This window comes from Sinocyclocheilus anshuiensis, unplaced genomic scaffold, assembly GCF_001515605.1.
Source record: "Sinocyclocheilus anshuiensis isolate Anshui unplaced genomic scaffold, SAMN03320099.WGS_v1.1 scaffold1006, whole genome shotgun sequence".
NCBI lineage: Eukaryota > Metazoa > Chordata > Actinopteri > Cypriniformes > Cyprinidae > Sinocyclocheilus > Sinocyclocheilus anshuiensis.
The window spans coordinates 271,957-291,751 of NW_015540918.1; the positions used below are offsets into that span (position 1 = coordinate 271,957).

Here is a 19,795-nt window from a genome sequence, read left to right on the forward strand (position 1 = left end):
AGAGTTAAAAAATAAATTGCAACCACTGTTTCCTGACATCATCCGCTTTCGGAAGCCCAAACAAGCACGGAGGTGAAAAATACAGGATTTCAGGCGGTCGCACACCGGACGAGAAGTGCAGCGTCGCGTCGCGCCACGTCTTTAAAATTCGAATACATTATTTTCTATGAGTGTAGGCACACCAGCGGCGCCGTTCGGCGTCTGTCCGTGGCACCCAGCTACGTCGTGTTGTGCTTGTAAGAATTGTACTAGACAAGCCGAAAAATTGACGCTACAGCACAGCAGCTTTTCTTCTTGGTTTTCTCTGATGCACTAACTCTGCAGCAGCACTTCTTCTTCGTCGTCTCGTCTGATGCACTCACTCAACCAAGCGTTCTAACCACAACCTCGCCCCTCCCCACCCCCCAACCATTCGAATTTCTGTAGGCGGGAATTATTTTTAATGATATTCTAATGAGCCGCTTTGTGATATCACAAAGCCCGGAAAACAACGCTGTAGTCCAAACGAGCCGTTCGTTGTAGTTCTTGAAAAGAGATTTTTAAAAAAACGAAATATCTCCCTTTGGAGTGAACTTTTTTTATGCCCAAAAATACACACTACACACTAAAATTAAAAAAGTGAAAAAGCATAATAGGACCCCTTTAATATATATATTGTAAAACATTTATATTTTAATTTATATATTTTATTTATTTCAAAATATTTGAATTTATATATTTTATTTTTGTTCATATTCAAGGATAATTCAGTAATCAGACAACATTCAAATAATGTTACAGATGTGAAAGTTGAACTGATATGATATTATTTCTCTTCATGTGACATTAAAGGCTCTTTGTAACTTTAATGATCTTGTAGTGCCCATCAAAACTTTTTTTAATGTAATTCCTCAGGTGACGTTGGAGAAAGTCCTGGGAATCACTTCCGCTGGGAATCGTGCTTTGGCGTGTGACCCACATTCAGGACTGGTTGCCTACCCAGCCGGGTAAGTAACTCAGTTACATACAATAAGACAAGTTTTTAAATATATTTTTGTGACACTTGCCTGAATAACCAGGTGAATGTAGTCAATGGAATGATGATCTATGATGGTGAGTCAGATCTCATTTTGGAGGTAGTCACAAAAGGTGGTTAGTTTTATAGCACATTGCTAAAAACAGAGCTTGGTGACTCACATGAATATCCTTGATCAGCATAAGTGATGCAGGAAATTCCTATTGGCAAAAGAAACCACAGAGAGGAAAAGAGGACAGTTAAGAGTCTGATAACAGATGAGTGATCTCAGAGGGAAATTAGGTGTGGTACAAACAGGAAATTTAGGATCTGAAAGAGCATTTTGAGTGTGTGCTTCAGACACGGCCTATAAACTCCTGCGAGTTAGTCTAGCGTTTTACAGAGACAATTTGACTCTCAACGCATCCTGTATGCTTGGTTCTCTCTCCAAAGCATGAATACAGCTTGATTTAAATATTTGTGCCATCCAAATGGATTGAATTAGGGCAGTGGCGAAGAATAAAAATTGCTTTGGCTATTTTATCTCTAGAAAAGTGCACCTGGTCTTGTGATTTATTGTAGAACACATTATTCCAATAGCAATACCACAGTATTCTTTCAATTACTTTGGAGCACCATGGATCATCATAAGTGCTATTATACATTCTGATACCATCACTGTATACTTCCAGAGTATTTTTTTGTACGTCTCATCACTTTTTTTTTCAGATTTCTTCTTCAGACTTTAGAAAGATTATTATTTATTTCACTTTTCATAGATTAAATGAAATGGATTACAGTGTTACTCTACAAAGCTATAGTCAGTGGGACTCCAGCAGTGCTGTCCATGTATATAAAAGGCAAAAAACCTTCCTCTACTCATCACATGGTGCTTGTAATCTGATTAACGAGTTAATCTTGAGTTCTCTGAACTAAATTCCTAACTCTCTGTTGCCATAACATGTCATCCTCCTAATGAAGAGGAGAGGTTTGAAAATCAAGTCATAAATGTACTGTATATGTGTACAATACTGTTCTAAAGATTGGGGTCAGTAAAGTTATTAATACTTTTATTCAGCAAAGATGCTTTAACTTGATCACTAGTGACAGTAAAGACATTTATAATGTATAATGTATATTTCAAATGCTGTTTTTTTTTTTTTTCTTTACTTTCTATTCTTTAAAGAATCCTGGAAAAATGTATCTTGGCTTCCACAAAAATATTAAGCAGCACAACTGTTTTCAACATTGATATTAATAAGAAATGTTTCTTGAGCAGCAAATCAGCATATTAGAATGATTTCTGATAGATCAGGTGACACTTAAGACTGATGATGCTGAAAATTCTGCTTTGCATCACAGGAATAAATTACATTTTAAAATATATTATAATAGAAAACAAGACTGTCAGGATAGTTGATTGTTCAGCTGATGAAACATTGAAAATGCATGCTTAAAAAAACATAACTTATAAAAAGTTAAACATGACCTGGCTAGAACAGTATTACGTATTGAACAAATCTGCAATCTGTTGACTGCAGTATTGGAAAGTAGAAGTGTTCTTTTTATTTTTAAGGCTCACACAGCTTCCATAACAAACCTCACCCTATGCTAAGTCAGCAGTTTGATTGAGCCAAGCGAGCATTTGGTGCAGATGTCTTGGCTTGCTATAGGTAGGAAAATTAGCGCAGGCTTATGCAGCTGTCACAGATCCACTGACAGACCCCACATGTCTTTGAGATACCAAGCCAGTTCTTTACGAGGGCCATGAAATGCATTTTCTTGTTTGAATAATACTGTGCCGATGCTGTAAACAAATGTGAGGTTATCTGAGGTACTGTAGTTTCAATTAAATGCGTGTACACACATATTTTTATGCATGCACTGTAAATGTAAAGGAACCAAGTCTGCATTGTTGTAGTCATAGTCCTCCACAAAGCATGTTCCCCAGCAGTGTGTTGTCCTGCAAGTTTGTTAGATTTATTAGATCATACCTTTAAGACTAATGCGAGGTCAAAGTGCATTCAAAGCTTCTGAGATTAAATCAAATCTTGGATTATTATTATTCAAATTAAATACGAATGTTAATTCAGGTCTAAAAGAGCAGTTAACTCCTTCTGGACTGTAGTGTATTAATTAAAGATGAGGCTATCTGCAGGGAGTTGTCCTGTTTTCATGAATTGTACCTAAATGAGTACATTTGCACTAGACTGGTTTAAGTACACTCTGGTTCTATCTGCATGATCTCAGTATATGCGCTACAGCTTTTGTAGTGAATATTCACACTGGTAAATTTTGACAGATGGGCAGATTTTATTTTTCATCTTGAGAGAGAGAAACTTGCTGGCCAGTATGATATAAAATTTGGGTCACACGTGCAAAACTGCTGTAGCTACACATATTTGGTGCCACAAAGCTTGTTTGTTTATAAATGCCACGAGTTTGTTTTTCTTTTAGTTTTTATTATAGTATGTTATTATTTTATAACTATTTGGTGTGAATAGATCATCCGCCAGTAATGCATTTTGCTGTTTTGTTTTTAACCTTCATATTAAAACATACAATTCTGTCATTTCCTGTCGTTTTGCATTCCTGTTCTGAAAATTAATTTTAAACAGAATATATAACTGGAGAATAAGGAGTGCAAAATGATAGGAAAAAGACTGTCAGTATATTTTATATTTGCGTGCACTAACAAATATATTTCAGTTGGACTATATAAATAATTCAGCTTTGCCATCACAGGAATAAAATTACATTTTAAAATATATTAAAATAGAAAACAATTATTTTAAATTGTAATAATATTTCACAATATTGTTGTTTTTACTGCATTTTTGATCAAGTAAATGCAGACTTGGTGAGCATAAGAAACTTTCTTTTCAAAAACATTAAACTATCTTAATTAGTGCTTTCAATAACATTAAAAAATCTTAATTATTAACTTGGTATATTACATATTACCTGAGTACTGTTCTTGTTGAGACCAGAAAAGTGTTTTAAGAAAGTAAAAGGTGTCATTTTTTATTTTATGTTAACTTAAAGGGGTCATATGATGCAATTTCAAGTTTTCCTTTCTCTTTGGAGTGTTACAAGCTGTTCGTGCATAAGATCCCTAAAGTTGCAAAGACTAAAGTCTCAAACCCAAAGAGATATTCTTTATAAAAGTTAAGATTCGTCCGCCCTCCTAAAACGCCTCGTTTAAACACGCCCCCACATATCTACGTCACTGTGTGGGAAGATTTGCATAACACCGCCCAAATGTTCACGCAAAGAAAAAAGGCGTAACTTTGATTCTCGCTGTAGTATTGTTGCTGCCGCCGCCATGTCGTGGAGACGCTGTATGTTTCGTTTTGAAAGCGAAACTACTTTTTTTGGCCTTCCAAAAGAGGACACAACTAGAAATCAGTGGTTAAGTTGTATTTACAACACTGTTCCAGAACAGTTCAACCCAAATATTCAGATGTGTGCAGCGGATTTTATGGAGGACCGTTTCCTGGGAGAGTAGCCTACAATGCTGTCTGTGCACAAAGGCTGTTTCTATAAAGTGGGCCAATTCCAACTTTGCAAGGACAGTCTGGTGCTTCTGACTCTCAGCCTGTTCAAACGCGAGTTGTTCTTTTTAGCAACGTCATATGACCCCTTTAACATGACCTTGCCGTTGAGCGAACCATATCATGCCCCTTTTCAAACACCCTGTCATGATTCTCACAATGTTTTACAATGTTTTTCCTATTTGTCTTGAGGAGAAATACTATAAAACTCCATATTAGGCAATGTTGTACAGTACAGTGTCAGTGTTATCCTGAGGGGTGAATACTTTATGTGTGGTTTAGGACAGAGTCTTCCGCAAAGCCAGGAAAAACCAGAAGAACCAGATGCAGACAGGAAAAGCTGAGTGACGCATGCCGTTTTGATTTCTTAGCATTTTTCTTGTAGATCCAGAGGAAGTTATGGTTGCACCTGTTGTTTTAGCATGCGTTGAAATGTTCTCAGTATAGCTCTCATTGCTGTGAATTTGCAGGCACAAGCAAAAAGACAAATGACGTGCATCCATTACAATCATATTTATGCATGGAACACACGTACTGAAGTAAACGGATCAATTTATTGCAAATCTACAAGGTCATTTATAATAATAAGGCACCCTTAGCTAATTTATTCATTTCTGCACTCAGGAACATCAGCGAACTGTATTCGAGCATTTGAATGATGAATGAGTTCTGCTGTAATGCGGCGTTCACTGTAGAATAGATATGAGCATAATGAATAAGCGGCCCTCTGTGTTAATCAAAGATGCATGAAAATGTGTGTCAGAGGCTCCCATGCCCTTGTGCGCTGCAGTAAAGTGGGTCAGTAGAGCTGAACGGACCAATGCGACGAGGAGAAATGAAAGAAGGGGATGACGGATGGGAGGAAAGGGTAACATGGGCAGAGTGAAAAAATAAAGGAAGGTTGTAGCAGTAAAGGTTGATTTAGCATTGCTGTGGTGTGTGTGGCCGTTCTCTCTGCTGCATTGCAGTATTCAGTGCTCGTGAGGCTCTCCGGCTCCACACACACACTCCCTAATGACATCTCACACTAACACACACACGCTCCAAGAGCAGAGCCGCAATCGAAAGACACCCGTGGGAATACAAAACAAGTAGAAGCCACTCATGCTGGAGACCATGTTAGGATAGATTTAAATTTTTATAATTTTTATTCTGACTCTGCAGTCATGTACTTGAAAAAGGCTTTGTGGACAATAATTGAAAATCATAGTTGTGTTGTACAAGCAGTTGGCTAATTGTAAAAATGTATAGATCAGTTTAACTCCCTTGAAGGTCACTGCGGAAGGATGTTTTTTGCAGGGCCGGTCCGTACGAAAGCAGTGGAATCCCTTTACTAGCATCCTCTTCCACAAGTACATGGTTAGTGATGTACTGCATAAAGATGATGGTCACTTAAAGGAGTAATGTTGCCATCTGTGATCCGGGATGACAGCTTCTTACCAAAACTAATTTTCACAGGTTGAGAATTAAACAAGACAAAAGAAGCAATATTTCAAATAAAAATTTGCCACAACAAACATGAAGAAATATTTCTCATCTTAAAATAAAATGTTTTACCCTTCTCTTTTCCTTACAATGAAAGCAGACTGTAAGTGGGTCACAGACATTAAGATGTCCGCATCAAAAGAAATTTACAAAAGTGATTTTATGTTCATAGAAAGCACATTAAATGTAAGTAAAGTGTCTACTTTTTAAGGTTTCAAATAAGTTTTTGGAGAATAAAATTTTAAAAATTGGTTGAAATAATGTTACATTGTCATTATTCTGACGTACATATTAAAATATATATATAAAAATAAGGGAGCATATTAAATTTTATTGGGTTTTAAATGAGTAAAAAATTCTTACTGACAAATGGGCAAAACCTCAGACAGTGGCACATTTAAAAAATATAAAATAACAACTAATTAGTATTTGGGGTGAAAGTAATTAGTTTTTTAATATGTCATAAATAGATTTTTGTTATAAATATGCCTGACAAGATTGTTACACTGAATGACATTTTAGTGGGTGTCTTCTGAAAATCAGGGAAAAATTTATGATATTTAGTTTTTGGTCAGAAAAACAAAAATACAATTATATGAAACAGAAAACTTTTTAATGGTTTTTTTTTTTTTTTTTTTTGGAAAAACAACAGCAATTTAAAGCAGTATTGTTTTTATGCTTAAACCCTTTTTCGTCTTTGACCCAAGTATATTTTATATTTGCATGCACCAGCTGCATCTGACTATATAAATAGATAAAACAAAACTGACATTATATACTTGTCATGTTTTTTTTTTTTTATGTTTATGTAAGAAGTTTCTTATGCTAATGTTTCTTATGCAGTAATATTGTAAAATATTATTACAATTTCAAAGAACATTTTTATATAATTTATTCTGTGATGCAAAGCTGAATTTTCAGCATCATTACTCCAGTCTTCAGTGTCACATGATCTTTCAGAAATCATTCTAATATGCTGATTTGCTGCTCAAGAAACATTTCCTATTATTGTTGAAAGCAGTTTTTTTCTGCTTAATATTTTTGTGGAAACTTTGTGGAAACTACCATTCAGAAATTTGGGGTAAGTAATCTAAAGAAAAAAGAAATTCATACTTTTATTCAGCAAGGACATGTTAAGACATTTATAATGGTATAATGTATAACAAAAGATTTATATTTCAAATAAAAGCTGTTCCTTTGCACTTTCTATTCAATAAAGAATCCTGAAAAAACAACTGTTTTCAACATTGATAATAATAAAACCATTATTAATAATTGAGCACCAATAATTGATAATAACTGAGCACCAAGTAATATTATTTTATGATATTACTGTTTTTATTATTTTTGATCAAGTAAATGCAGTCTTGATTAGCATAAGTGACTTATTTCAAAAACATACAAAAATCTTAATTTTTCCAAACTTTTGACCAGTGTTGTGTGTCAGTATGTAAAATGTATAATATATCATAGTTTTTATCTTTTTATTTTTTTAAATCTATAGAAACCTGTTTGAAAACATTATTCATTTATTTATGTTATTTATCCTTATGTTTGCAATTGCGTTTGGTGACGATAGTGGCACAGAGCAGATAAGCAGGAAGGTTGCCCAAGCACAGCATAGTAGCAGGTCATCCCTACAGTGCATAATCCTCTGCCATCTGAAAGCTTGCTGACTGCTGGGCCCAGACGCACAGGATTAGGGCATCCTGGTCACCATCTGTCTGAAGCAGAGGAGCGAACAGGCCTGGATCAATGGGGAGGTCCTGCTAATAGCCAGACTTACAGCTGGGCTCGGTCCTGGAAAGCAATACTCCTGGAAGTCTTTGATTGTGATGGGGAGTGATGCCTGTGTGTGCGCCTCACCACCTGTCAGTGTTTTATCCCACTCACCAGATGGAGGAAGACTACAACTGTCCTCATTTACTGGCCACAACATTTGATCTGCCTCGTCTTGAACTCTTGTGCACACACACACACACACACACACACACACACACACACACACACACACACAGAGAGAGACGCACACGAAACTGTCTACACCCAGAACAGTTGTGAAACCTGAGAGACCATAACACGAGCTGTTTGTGATCTGGTTATCTTTAGCCTTTGCCATACATCAGCTTTGAGCTTGTTTTAAGTACTTTCTAGAATGAATGGACAGTTTCTCAGTTTTGTATCACACTTGATGATGTTCATAGTAACGCTGACTCAAATATTTAATCAGCACACAAGAACCTGTTGCTTCTGTCTAATCATTGGTAGCAGTCCACTTTTGACTGGAATGCTAGTTAGCAATGCTTGCTAATTACTGTGGCTCTTAGTTAGGATTAAGAGTTTGTTAAAATCTCTAACCTTAAGTATTAAGCTTAACGTACTGTAACTTGTTTGATATTATTTTGTGATCAGACCATTTTTGTCGGTGGACAACAAAATGGGTGAAAAAAATTCACAGATTTTGCCATGAAGAAGGGCACGCAAGTCATATCTAGCGACCAACAGCCATTTTCTTATTTTCTAACTTGAGAATGAAGTTAAGAATATTTTGTATTCCCAAAAACATTGCTTAAACGAATAGTTCACCCAAAAATGAAAACTTGCCCCAAGGACATACAAGATGTAGTTTCTTTGGATGTAAATGTAGCATTCCATCAGTTGCTCACCAGTGGATCCTCTGCAGTGAATGGGTGCCGTCAGAATGAGAGACCAAACAGCTGTTAAAAACCTCACAATAATCCACAAGTAATGCGCATGTCTCCAGCCCTTCAATTATGTAGGGGTAGGGCCCTATGATTTCTGCGATGCATAAACCGTAGATGGAATTGCGGAATCCAGTCATAAAAATGGAATTTACTGTATAATGCGGAATGTCACAGAATTGGCCAAATTTTAGATTAATAAATCAAAAGTAGGTCAGTACACCTACATCAAAATGCAATATGAACTAGGACTAGTGTCTGTGAATATTAAGCCGCAAAAATAGTATTTCAATATGAATCTGCATGTTCTGCGTGTCTCTGTGTGAATGCATGGCACAGACGCGCGGTTTCTTCAGCCTCTGCCGCTTCAAAATATGAGTACATGAACACATAAACAATCTCTAGAACTGCTCTGAGTCACTTCATGAGCATTTTACAGTTTCTTTTGAGAAAAACTATCGTCATATCATGTACAAACAGAAACTTAAAGGTCTTCGCAGCAACCCGTCAAAATAGAAGTTCGGTTTAACTTGAAGAAACTGTGACAGAAATATATTATTTAATGTAATGATAGTACTACTGCTAATAATAAAATTATTATTAAAACATTATTTTTTCAGGAATATTTACCAGAAAAATGTAAATACACAACACAGTATTTCTGAGGAAAAAAATAAAGAAATTTTTGTATAAATCGATTAATTAGAGATGCTTTTGTTTATTAAAATTTAATGGAACCATTAAATTGGAATCCAGAAAATTAATGGAAAACAGAATTTGAAAAAAACAATTGCTGTTAAATTGTGAAAGTTTCATGATTTCAATTAATTAGATGTTTTTTATTAATATTTTTTAATTTAACTATTAAAATAGAGTCTAGAAAAATTTAAAAGGAAAAAAATGGAATCCAGAAAAATTAAAGTGGAAAAAATAGAATTTGCAAAAAAATACAACTGAATTTGGTAAAAACGGATTTCATAGGGCCCTAATTAAGGTCTTGTGAAGTGAAAAGCTGCATGTTTGTAAGAAACAAATGCATTAAGACGTTTTTAACTTCAGATTGTTGCTTCTGGCTAAAGAAAAAGAAAGATATTTTAGAACTATCTTAAGAATTTTTAAGAAATTTCACTTATGAAATTCTTCATGCCAACCTGACAGCAACTTTGAATACTGACTAACTGTTTTGGATGTCCATATGTACTTTGCATTTTACATTTAACAAGCTGCTATCAAAATGTAATGTCACTGTATCTGTTTATAATAGTCTGGTTATGGAGATAGGGAGAACTTTAGAGGGTTTGGTGGCCTAAAATCATTGGAGCATGTAGTCATTTGCTTGACCTGTGCACTACTACACTCCACTTGGCTTATTCGATTCCCTGCTAGGTGAGATAATGAGCTGGATCAGCTTTTTCCATTTTGCAAGAAGCACATGATGGCACATGTGGGCCCTGCAGAGTTTCACAACAACAGCCAATGTATTCACATGCAAGAGCCATGGTCATTACTTGATAACTCGTTTTACGCAGAATCGTTCATATAAACGTCCTCATTGCTAAGCTTTTCTCATAAAGTTCTCATGTTTGAAATGGTACAATGACATTCATATGATATCAGTCAAAACTGTATAGAATTCTACTGAAAACTGCAGATTTTCATAGAAATTTGAGTTTAGCTCTGGGCTGAAACTGTATAGTGAAGAATCTACTTTAAATAACTTTCTCTGTGAGAAAGTGTTCATGTTGTGCATAGAGTAACTTGAATCATCTCGTTGGCTCTGCGCGGTCAGTCTTTAGTCATACTCGAGTTGATCTGTGAGAGTTTGGGCATTCTGCCCTCATTTCTCCTCTAGATCTGCTCACCGGAGAGAAACGGCATTATTATCCAGTTCAAACCTACAATGATCTTCCCAAAGCAGAGGTTTCTCTTCCATACTGAGAGAACAGGCTTCCGGGAGGAGATCTGGAGGAGAGTCTGTGTTGAAATGCCAGAGGGAACATGCATCTTTTATTACCAACAAAAAAATATTGAGTAACACAAAAACTGGTTTAATTTCAGTTGTTGATTCTGGTGGTGGAATGTTTATCTCAGTGCTCATAGAGTAAAATGTGAGTCCTTTCAAAGATCTACACTGATTGTTTTCAGGTTAAGGTACAGATTTAAACAGTTTTGACTGACTGAGTGAACAAATGATCCAGTGTTATTGTTAACTAAAACTCAATGTTTTTGGTAATTAAATTACAGCGAAAATAAAAATACTAGATGAAAAACTTATAAATAAGTTTAAAAAATGACTAATAGAAATGACTAAAACGGGAAAAAATTAAAGCTAAATAGAAATATTTTTAAACAAAAACTAATACAAATGGCAAAAGCACATATTACTAAAACATAAACAAAAAGTAAAATGAAAACTGAAAATATAAAAATAAAAGCTAATTCAAAATATTATTAAATACTATAATAGTACTAAAAATGGTTTAATAAAAGCTTTTGTTTATATAACAGCTCAAACAATGATGTTTATCCTACATCATCTCATAACATAAGCACTGAATCATTTTTAGAGTTTCCCTTCTGATTTCTGTGAAATAGACTGTGCTTTGGGTGCTTTTATAGTTTATTTTTGAAAACAATTATGTCTCAAGACTTCGTTAGGCACAATTCAATGCCTTGGTGTGTTAGCTGATTAAATTCGATGTTCACTTGTTAGGGTTCATTTGCTGGCTCGATTTAGTGTAACCTTGTTTTCTAAGACAAGTGTTGTGGAAAAACATGATCCTGCTCACACTGTTGCTGTGCTGTTGGCTTAGTTATGTGACATTTAAGGCAGCTAAATATAAATTTGACATCAATATAACAATAACTCATCAATAACAACATCCACCTGAAGATTACATGAACAAAACTCAAACAAAGCAGAATATATTGTTCAAAGATATCCTGATTTAGATTTTACGATAAGATCATATTTGTTAACATTGAATTATCTGAACTAACAATGAACAACACGTTTTACAGTATTTATTAATCTAAATTAATGTTAATTCATAAATATACTATTGCATTGGGTAACACTTTACACTGAGGGTTCGTTTGTTAACATTAGTCAACTACATTAGTTAACATGAACTAACAGTGAACAATACTTCTACCGCATTTATTATTTTTAGTTAGTTAAATCAGTTTTTATTTTTATATTTTCTGTTTTTGTTTACATTTTTAATTTTGTAGTTATTTTGTGTTGTGTTTTGTAATATTTCGTAGTTGTTTACGTATATAATTATTTTTTGTTATTAATACATCAAGTTAAACTAAATTAAAATGAGAAATGTTGAAAAACATTTTTGTATTTAATTTCAGTTAACATGTTTTTAAGGAAAAAAATTAATTGTTTTAATTTTAGATTCCGTTTTAATTAACTGTAACCCTGATTTCCCACATTTACTAATACATTTTTAAATCAAATGTTGTCTGTTAAAATTAGTTGTGAACTGCATGAACAAACAATGAACAGATGTGTTTTTATTAACTAACATTAAAAAAAAGATTAAAAAATGCTGTAAAAAATGTATAGTTCATTGTTGATGTATTAGTGTATGTAGAAATTTACATTAAACTTGATTAATAAATTCTGTTAAAATTTTGTACTCTGTTAGTTTGTGATACCTCCCATTTACTTGCTTAAACAAAATATCTAAATATTCTTCAAAGATTCAATGTTGCAACACACTATTGTAGTTCTTCCTCTGAAGTGCTCTTTGGAGCAACCTGGCACCTTGTACATGCAATTTTGTTTCCCAGCAGACTGATAAAACCTGTGCACAAGTTTTTTAGAAGCAGCCAATCAGATAGTTTTGGGAAAATATTGCCAATTTTTGAGGTCAATGAAAGGTCTGAGTGTGGTTCATGAGTGAATGATGGGCGGTCACACTTGTAAATGCAAGGTCAGGCACATTTGCTGACTGTGCACTGATTCATATCAGCTTATCTTTGTAATGGAATGAGCCATAGATGCTCTTACAACAGGCTTGCATAGTCATTGATCCAAGGCCTGTCAGTCCCATCAGCAGCTCGGCTTATATATAGTGCAGGAGATCCATTAATGGTATTACTTGCCAACAATGAAGTTCCACTCCTCCCTGTCTTTGGCATCAGTGGTTTATAGAGACATGAGTAATGTGCTATTAAAGCATGAGGTCATCTGTTCTGTCCCTCTCTTCTCAGACGTGCTCGTAAAGCACAGAGCTGGACGACAGGGAGGCTTTGACTTGACAGATTCCAAACAGGGCTCTTCCTGTGGCCGGGGGAGACCGAGCACTTGTGTGGCTTTGTCTCGCTCATCTCTGCTACTGACACCAGAAGAAAGAGAAGCTGTGCACTCCGTTCTCTTTTGGCGCTTTTCCACTGCATGGTACGACTCGGCACGGCACAGCTCGGTTTACGTTTCCACTGCAGTTCAGTACCGCTTTAGAGTGGGCGGGATTATTCACATGTCCTTATAGTTGCGCCTCCTCTATTGCCGCGACTCCTTAAAAACTTTTTCATTCCGCGTCGCCCCATCAAGCTCTCGCTGGATCCGCTCCTCTGCTATCAACGAGAGGAACGTCTGTACTTTGTGTGTGTGTGTTGTGTTTAAATTGACCTATAGACCTGGACCTCAGCCAGTGGAAGAGACCTTTACTCTGAATATGTAGTTTCACCGCGGCCAAAATTTGATTATCCCTATAAAGTCTGCTACACGTTTGCACATTATTTGATTCTGTCTAAGAATCCCCCATTTAGACAGGATGGGGCTTCCTGAGTGGCTTGCCAAACTGTCAGCTGTGGTTTGTTTTTTAAAATGTGAGATTTAGTGAGGATGAAATGTAAAATAACAAAATTCATGGAAGTTCTTTTGGTAAGAATTTTTGTAATATGACTTTGGTTTTCAAAGGATATCCTGTTTACTTGCTACTAATTACCTCAAATAAAACTCTTGATTATCTGTCATGTTCGATGTCAAGAGTCTTAAAAACGTGTGTAAGCAGCAAACATGGACCCTGAACTCTAAAAAGGTGCGTAGCAGGTACCCTGACCCTTTACAATTTTGTCCTTCCTTCCCCCTCCAATAATTATATTTTATATGAGTATAAATTATAATAAATCTAAAATAGGGCTGGGCGATTTTTCCGATCTTATCGATTAATTCGAATTTAATGTTTTGCCACGATTTAATTTTTTTAAATCGAGGAATCGCGATTTTAAATAGAAATATTACCAAAGGTCAGAACTAGACACTTTGACAATATGCCGGTATTAACAGTAAAAAGAAAAGAACGATCCAACCGCATGTCGACGCACGTGATTAACGTGGCGCCATTCACACAGAATGCGCTTTTGTGTTGACAAAGATGCAGAGGAAAAGGAAAAACATGCAAGAAGATGGGAGTTGAACTTCTCTTAACGTGAACGCCGCGTTTTTAAAATGCCATTTTAATGTATGAGACGCTGCAAGAGACGCGAGAGCGCAACAGTCAAACACGTCCATGTTTACATAGCAAAAACAATGGAAAAGCTGCACAATCGAATAAAAAAAACCTGTAAAGAACTACTACTGTATTGTCTGATATTTCATGTTTGCATCATGGTGACAGGCTACTGTTCATTGTTTTCACAGAACATTTATTATTAATAGTCTATTGGTGTTATACCGTCAGAAGTCAGAAAGAGCTTTATTACCAAGTATGTTTACACACACAAGGAATTTGACTTGGTGACAGGAGCTTCCAGTGCAGAAGAAAGTATGGAAATAGTGCAAACTAGTGCAGCAGACATAGGAATTACACAGTAGAGATGGAGTATAACACTAATATAAGAAAAACAGAAAATTAAATAATGCACTATATACAGAAGTAGGAATATAGAGAAATGTAACTGTTTAAATGAATGTACAGATATATTTACAAGTGTGCAGTTTACAAATGTACAATTTTTGGATTCTATGTATAAAGTCAGTCATTTTGAATTTGAATTACATTGACTGTTGAGAATTTTTTTTGAAGCATTTTCATTGTAGCCTATTATTTCTGAACATATAACATGTATGTAGTTCGTGCATCTTTTCTGCAAAGATATTTAACAAGTGATTTGTTTAACAATTACATCATGTTGACAACTTCATGTGTGGAGGGAATGTCTTGGAATAGATTTTTTTTTTTCAACTAGAGGGTTAATAAAGAAAAAGTTATTTGAATCATGTTGTAGTTACATTTTTAAGTTGACTAGTTAAAAATCGTAAAAAAAATCGGAATCGGTCAAACGTTCTGAAAAACATCGAGATTTAATTTTTTGCCAAATCACCCAGCACTAATCTAAAATATTTAATTTATTTCAGAATGTATTAATTTATGCTATATGTATATATTTATATATAAATATATTATTATAATCATCTATATAAGCTTATCTCTATCCATCTATACATCTATCAATATGTCTATCTATATCTTTATTTTATATATATATATATATATATGTATATACAGTGGGTACGGAAAGTATTCAGACCCCCTTAAATTTTTCACTCTTCTCTTAGGAACCTTAAGTGCAGCAGAAATTTTTTTGTAACCTTGGCCAGATCTGTGCCTTGCCACAATTCTGTCTCTGAGCTCTTCAGGCAGTTCCTTTGACCTCATGATTCTCATTTGCGCTGACATGCACTGTGAGCTGTAAGGTCTTATATAGACAGGTGTGTGGCTTTCCTAATCAAGTCCAATCAGTATAATCAAACACAGCTGGACTCAAATGAAGGTGTAGAACCAATTTAAGGGGGTCTGAATACTTTCCGTACCCACTGTATATATAATAACATTTATTTTTGATTTTTTATGCTATATATTTTATTGTAATTCTACATCATATACTGTACAATTGTACATTAATTTAAAAACTGTAAATATAATATTCTATAATAACAATTATTATTTATCTATATATGCTTAAATCTATCCATCTATTCATCCAACTATCTGTTTATTTATCTATAACTTTATTTATATATTTAGTTGTTTGATTTTAGTTGCAATTAATGTATCAGATTATGATGCAAATGCACCGAGCTGAAGAGTGTTGACTCATCTCCTTTGGGTGGCTGTGTAAATGCATGGCAGGGTGTTTTTGTTTTTCTGAAAACTGATTTAAGCACTGTCTCTGAATCAGCATTTTACTTTTAGTAGGGACTTCAGCATTTTATTTATTTGTAAGACAATTTGTGTTTTAGCAGTTTGTCGTTATTTTTCTGAGTGTACTAAATATGAAGGATTCTGCTGTGGTCATTGACGTATTTCCTCTGTGTTCTGTTTGTCTGACTGCCTTCCTTTTCTGTCTGCAGTACAGCAGGTAATTTCCCCCATCTGACATTGTCTCAGGCAGTCTTTATAGGACCAGCTCTACAGTACTTCCATATAAAAGGCTGTAAAGGGCTTGTGTTTGTTTTTCATTCTTTGAAAAGGATTGAGATTGTTCCTGTATTTGGGAGATGAAAAACACAGAGGATGAGACTCGACTCTGTCACGCACTGCACCCGTACAACACAAAACCCAAAAAACACACATAGAAAACTGTCACCATAGTAAAATGATCATTATGTTGTCTTGAATTGAAAGTGTCTGCTAAATAGCATTTTAATGACCCCTTTCTTTTGTCATTTTATAGGTGTGTGGTGGTGCTACTGAACCCTAAGAAAAACAAACAGCATCATATCCTCAATAGCTCCAGGTAAGACTTTCATACTTTTGTAACCAAGTGGAACATGGATAAATGCCACTTCCTATGGCTCATTAGCTGCACAAGTGTACTACACTCTTAAAAATAAAGGTGCTTTGTTGGCATTGATGATTCCATGAAGAACCTTCAACATCTGTGTAACCTTTCCGTTCCAAAAAAGGTTCTTTATAGTGGAAAAATGTTCTTTAAAGATCCACTGTAGTGCTTTAAAACACGCGGTGTTATTCTATGTGTTGACGTAATTTCAACTGAAAGACAGGGCGGGACATATTGAGCAGCCCCACCCCCTTTTTTAAATAGCCAATAGCATTTTGTTTGTATCACAGCTTGGGCCAGAGCCGTTGAGCTTGGTAAATCCGCATTTGACAGTTTATGACAGCCACAGTCTAATAGATTAGCCCTTTAAATTCAATATGAAACTGTTACTAAAGCAAAACAGTGATCATAATCATGCTGAGGATGTGTAGTTTGAAAAGTGTGTAATATACTGGTGAATGGCACCGGTGTTATCTCTTCTACTCGTTAGTGCTGTTTGTTTAACCATTTCTCCTCATAATCTCATCCATATGGCTATTTAACCTTTTGGAAGATTATTAAAATGTTCTTTACACTAAGAAAATAAATGGTTCTTTTAAGAACTAAACAGTGTATACTTAAAATGATGATTGTTTTACCAAACTGGCTTACCAACACACAACCCTGTCTGCCACTGGTTGACCAAACAGATAGTCCTGTCCCAAACTCATGCCACTGGTTGAGCAAATATCATAGTGTTGGGATGCTCAAACATATAATCATCATAAGAAATGGGTGACCAGATGGAGAGGAAGTCTCTTAAATAGCAGGATGCATACACTTCAACATTGTCTTAAATACTTCCGTCCACTCTCTCACAGGAAAACCATCACTACGGTCTCCTTCTCTCCTGATGGCAAATACGTGGTCACGGGCGAGGTAAGTACTCAATTGCTCAGTATATCTGTGCTTTGTGGTTACATCACATGATCTAATAGGAAGTCAGGAGCTCTGGAGCAGTATCTCATACTTCGATAAAGCTGATGTAGGCGGCTGTATGAAAATAAAGTTCTCTATCTTGCACCTTCAGGCCTGAAATCTGAAATCTCTGTGAGCAATGACTAACCATCAGTGTAATTTGTCTCTTGTCACAGTGGAGTCAAGTACAGACAAATGTGACGACTATTGCTTTCCTTCCTCAATTTTGCAGCACTAACGTTTGGATTAGGAGGGATTTATTGCTTTGACTGCAATATATAAATCACGCAGAAGCATGCAAGTTATGTCCAGATTGTAATAAAACACAGACACAAAGTATTACAACCTTCAGAATAAAACTAAATGATTGAAACAAAAGATAACAGTATTAAAACATTTAAAAGTATTTAAAAAAGTATTAAAAATTACTTATTATCAGAAATATTAGCGGGAAATAATGCAGAATGCAAGCTAATTTTGTCTATCTCGATTTGATTGGATCATTTGGTCAACTGGATTGATAGTACCAGTTATTATTATTATTTTTCCCTTTATGAGCAGACTTAGTTATGTCATCTGAGTAGAAAAAGGTGGTAGAAATAGTGTTTCTAGCTAGAGTGTTAAAAGGTTCCCTATTATGCTGAAATATCAGGGAATTTCAAAAATATAATTTCCAAGGCCTTTAAACATTTATTTAATCAAATCATGAAAATTTATATAGTCATTATACATTTTTGTAGTTCTGCTCAGTTCTGAAGCAGTTTTTTGGGGGGGGCTAAAAATCTCTTTGTGAGTGCAATCTCTATAAAATTATTATTTTACTATTATATATAATAAAATGAGTGTATTATTTGAATGAGGAATGCTTGTTATCCATTATAAAAACAAATAATAATAATTCTTAAAGGGTCACCCAAAAATGAAAATTCTGTCATATTCACTTTCATGTTGTTCCAAACCTGTATGACTGACTTTCTTCTGTGCAACACGCACACAAAAAATATATATTTTGAGGAATGTCGTTAACCAAACAGCGTGCCAACCTGCACACAGACTGTGTCTGCTGTCATAAAAAGGTGAAAGCAAGAGCGCCAAGAAAGGGCAAGGAAGAGAGCATGTAGGGAGGAAGAGAAAGAAAATGTGCCTGAAGGAAGAGACGGAAACAGTCTGGAGTCGGCATTTGTCGGCTCACTGTGGTTCGACCTCTGACCCCCACATTCTCACTGTGAAGCCCCAGCAGCACTGAAAGCTGTTTAGATGTTGGCAGCACAGTCCTGTATTAAAGCAGGATGTTGTGTAAGATTAATCAGAATGAATCTTCATTCATTCCTTTTTGTTTGCGGTGATCTGACATGATCCATCTTGATTGGAGTTGCGTAACATGGGATTGAACTGACCTGTCTCAACAATTATGTTAACGTGTTGCACAAACAAGCATTGCACAAAATGGAAAGGTGCTCTTGAATACATGCTTGCTATACATCAAAATATAAATCCAAGGTTCCCACAGTCAGAGAAAATATGAAAATATCAGGGGATATTCAAAATGGTGTTTTTCAGGCCAGGGAAAGTCAAGGACATTTCTATAATATATAACATATACACATAAATTATTTTATTTATTTATTTTTATTTTTTTTAAATAACTCTCTTATGCTCACCAAGGCTGCATTTATTTGATCAAAAAACACAGTAAAAAATTTAATATAATATTGTGAAGTATTATACAATTTAAAAAATACAATTTTCTATTTAAATATATTTTAAAATTAAATTTCCTTGAGTGAATCTTCAGCAGCCGTTACTCAAATCTCCAGTGTCATCTGATCCTTCAAAAAATATTATAATATGATGATTAGATGCTCAAGAAACATTTCTCATTATTGTCAATGTTGAAAACAGTTGTGCTGCTTCATATTTTTGTGAAAACTTGGCTACATTTTTTTCAGGATTTTTTGATGAAAAGAAAATTTAAAAGAATAGCATTATATGTTAAGTAAAAGAGAATATTTTGTAAAATTATAAGTATCTTTATTGTCACCTTTGATCAGTCACTTTTGATTAATGTATCCTCGATGAATAAATGTATCAATTCGTAAAAAAAAATCTTACTGATGCCAAACTTTTGGAAGGTAGTATGTATATATTTATATATGTTGGTTGTATGTTTCTAAATAAATATTCTTAATCTGGTAGATATTGCTCTTGTGTGGAGATTGTCTGAACTAAAGCATGTTGACAGCCCTCATAATCTCTCTCTCTCTCTCTCTCTCTCTCTCTCTCTCTCTATATAGATCACA

At 34.9% G+C, this 19,795-nt stretch overlaps 1 protein-coding gene across 4 annotated transcripts in view; it reads left to right on the forward strand.

Annotated features, from left to right (window-relative positions):
* LOC107689307 (mitogen-activated protein kinase-binding protein 1-like) overlaps positions 1 to 19,795 on the forward strand; it is a 50,242-nt gene that overhangs the window by 4,535 nt on the left and 25,912 nt on the right. For all 4 annotated transcript variants that reach the window (XM_016487250.1, XM_016487254.1, XM_016487252.1 and 1 more), the window contains exons 2-4: positions 895 to 986; positions 16,431 to 16,493; positions 17,399 to 17,456. In XM_016487250.1, the coding sequence (XP_016342736.1) occupies positions 895 to 986; positions 16,431 to 16,493; positions 17,399 to 17,456 (213 nt within the window). The remainder of the gene's footprint in view (positions 1 to 894; positions 987 to 16,430; positions 16,494 to 17,398; positions 17,457 to 19,795) is intronic.